Source organism: Ursus arctos, unplaced genomic scaffold, assembly GCF_023065955.2.
Source record: "Ursus arctos isolate Adak ecotype North America unplaced genomic scaffold, UrsArc2.0 scaffold_15, whole genome shotgun sequence".
Classification (NCBI taxonomy): Eukaryota; Metazoa; Chordata; class Mammalia; order Carnivora; family Ursidae; genus Ursus; species Ursus arctos.
The window spans coordinates 13,938,318-13,940,250 of NW_026622819.1; the positions used below are offsets into that span (position 1 = coordinate 13,938,318).

Below are 1,933 nucleotides of genomic sequence, written 5' to 3' on the forward strand. Positions count from 1 at the left end.
GCTTAACGGCTGAGCCACCCAGGCGTCCCCTGATGTGCATTCTTAAATTGGATTCATCTGCCATAAAACCTACATTGAAATAATCTGCTAGGCATTTTTTACCGTGGCCGGCCTGGTAGTGAGTTTGAGTATGCCAGGCAAACCAGTTAAGACGTCTCGCGATAGGCATGAACACTCTCGCGAGACCTGAAGATACCACAGCCCCAGTGACTAGAGGGAGGAGAGGACGACCGGAAGTCTTTCATCTTGAGCTCAAGCCCCATGCTGATAGGGCGCTGACTTTCATTGTGGGAAACCGTTTTCCAGGAAACAGGAAGCCAGCCACCTGGCTGGAAGTCCCACCTCCTTGAACTCTCCTACTCTTCGAGAAGTTTTTTTTGTCATTTGTGCTTGCCTTTGCTCCCTTTCCTTGTTTTATCCTTATAGTAGGAAAGAATACTTTCAGTGTCTCCCCCACTACCTCTGCTGAACCGGTTGGACATCTCATTCCCCGAGTTGGGATTCCCGCCTCACACCCCTATGTAGCCGGGAAGAGGGTCCTGGGGATGTTTGGACTCCTAGGACACTGAGGGAAGGAAAGAGAGGGCACAGAGTCTCTCTTCTGCACCTGCTACCAGACGCGGCCTCCCCAGCCTCTCCTGTCCGGCTGCTATGCACCCCAAGGCCTTCCTTCTTTGCATGCTTGTAGTCACTATGCTGTGGGGAGCGGCCCCCATCCGGGGGCTCATTCGAGCGACTTCTGACCATAATAACAGCATGGACTTTGCAGACCTTCCAGCTCTCTTTGGGTCTGCCTTGAGCCCTGAGGGACTTCAGGGGTTCCTTGTGGAGGCTCAGCCAGCCAATGCCTGCAGCCCCGTTGCCCCGCCACCCCAAGCCGCGGTCAACGGGTCAGTCTTTATTGCACTTCTTCGGAGATTCGACTGCAACTTTGACCTCAAGGTCCTAAACGTTCAGAAGGCTGGGTATGGTGCAGCTGTGGTACACAATGTAAATTCCAATGAACTTCTGAATATGGTGTGGAACAGTGAGGAAATCCAGCAGCAGATCTGGATCCCGTCTGTGTTTATTGGGGAAAGGAGTTCCAAGTACCTGCGTGCCCTCTTCGTCTATGAGAAGGGAGCTCAAGTGCTTCTGGTCCCAGACAATAACTTCCTCCTGGGCTATTGCCTCATCCCTTTCACAGGGGTTGTGGGACTGCTGATTTTGGCCATGGGAGCAGGGCTGATAGCTCGTTTTATCCAGCACCAGAAACAGCTCCAGATGAATCGACTGACCAAAGAGCAATTGAAGCAGATTCCTATACACGACTATCAGAAGGGAGACCAGTACGATGTCTGTGCCATCTGCCTGGACGAATACAAGGATGGAGATAAGCTGAGGGTACTTCCCTGTGCTCATGCTTATCACAGCCGCTGTGTGGACCCCTGGCTCACTCAGACCCGGAAGACCTGCCCCATCTGCAAGCAGCCTGTTCAGAGGGGTCCTGGAGAAGGGGAGCAGGAGGGAGAAACTCAGGGGCAAGTGGGTGATGAGGAAGGGGAGCCAAGGGACCACCCCGCCACAGAACGGACCCCCCTTCTGGGCTCCAGCCTCACACGTCCCACATCCTTTGGCTCCCTAGCCCCAGCCCCCCTTGTTTTTCCTGGATCTTCAATAGATCCATCACCCTCCCCATCCTCTTCTTCCTCTTCTGCTGTTGTCCTGGTCTGATATTCCCCTCCAGCTCCCCTCCCCTCTGGAGACCTAATTGCAGGGTCCCTCTTCCTCCTTTCAGTCTTCCCCTTTGTGGGATAGGGGACATTTCCACACCAGGTTTCTTTCTCCCTTACCCAACCCTATCCTTTTGAGGGGCATGGGAGTGGAAAGGGACGGGGTCTTCACTTACTGGGTTAATAAAATTATATTTGTGGAATAAAAAAATGTATTCAGA

At 53.0% G+C, this 1,933-nt stretch overlaps 1 protein-coding gene across 1 annotated transcript; it reads left to right on the top strand.

The window, feature by feature from the left end:
• The first annotated feature begins 651 nt into the window (after positions 1-651).
• On the top strand, positions 652-1,713 carry LOC113260738 (E3 ubiquitin-protein ligase RNF167-like). The gene has a single exon (XM_044386970.3). It carries the CDS (start codon positions 652-654, stop codon positions 1,711-1,713), a length of 1,062 nt encoding a protein of 353 aa, XP_044242905.3.
• Positions 1,714-1,933: the final 220 nt, after the last annotated feature.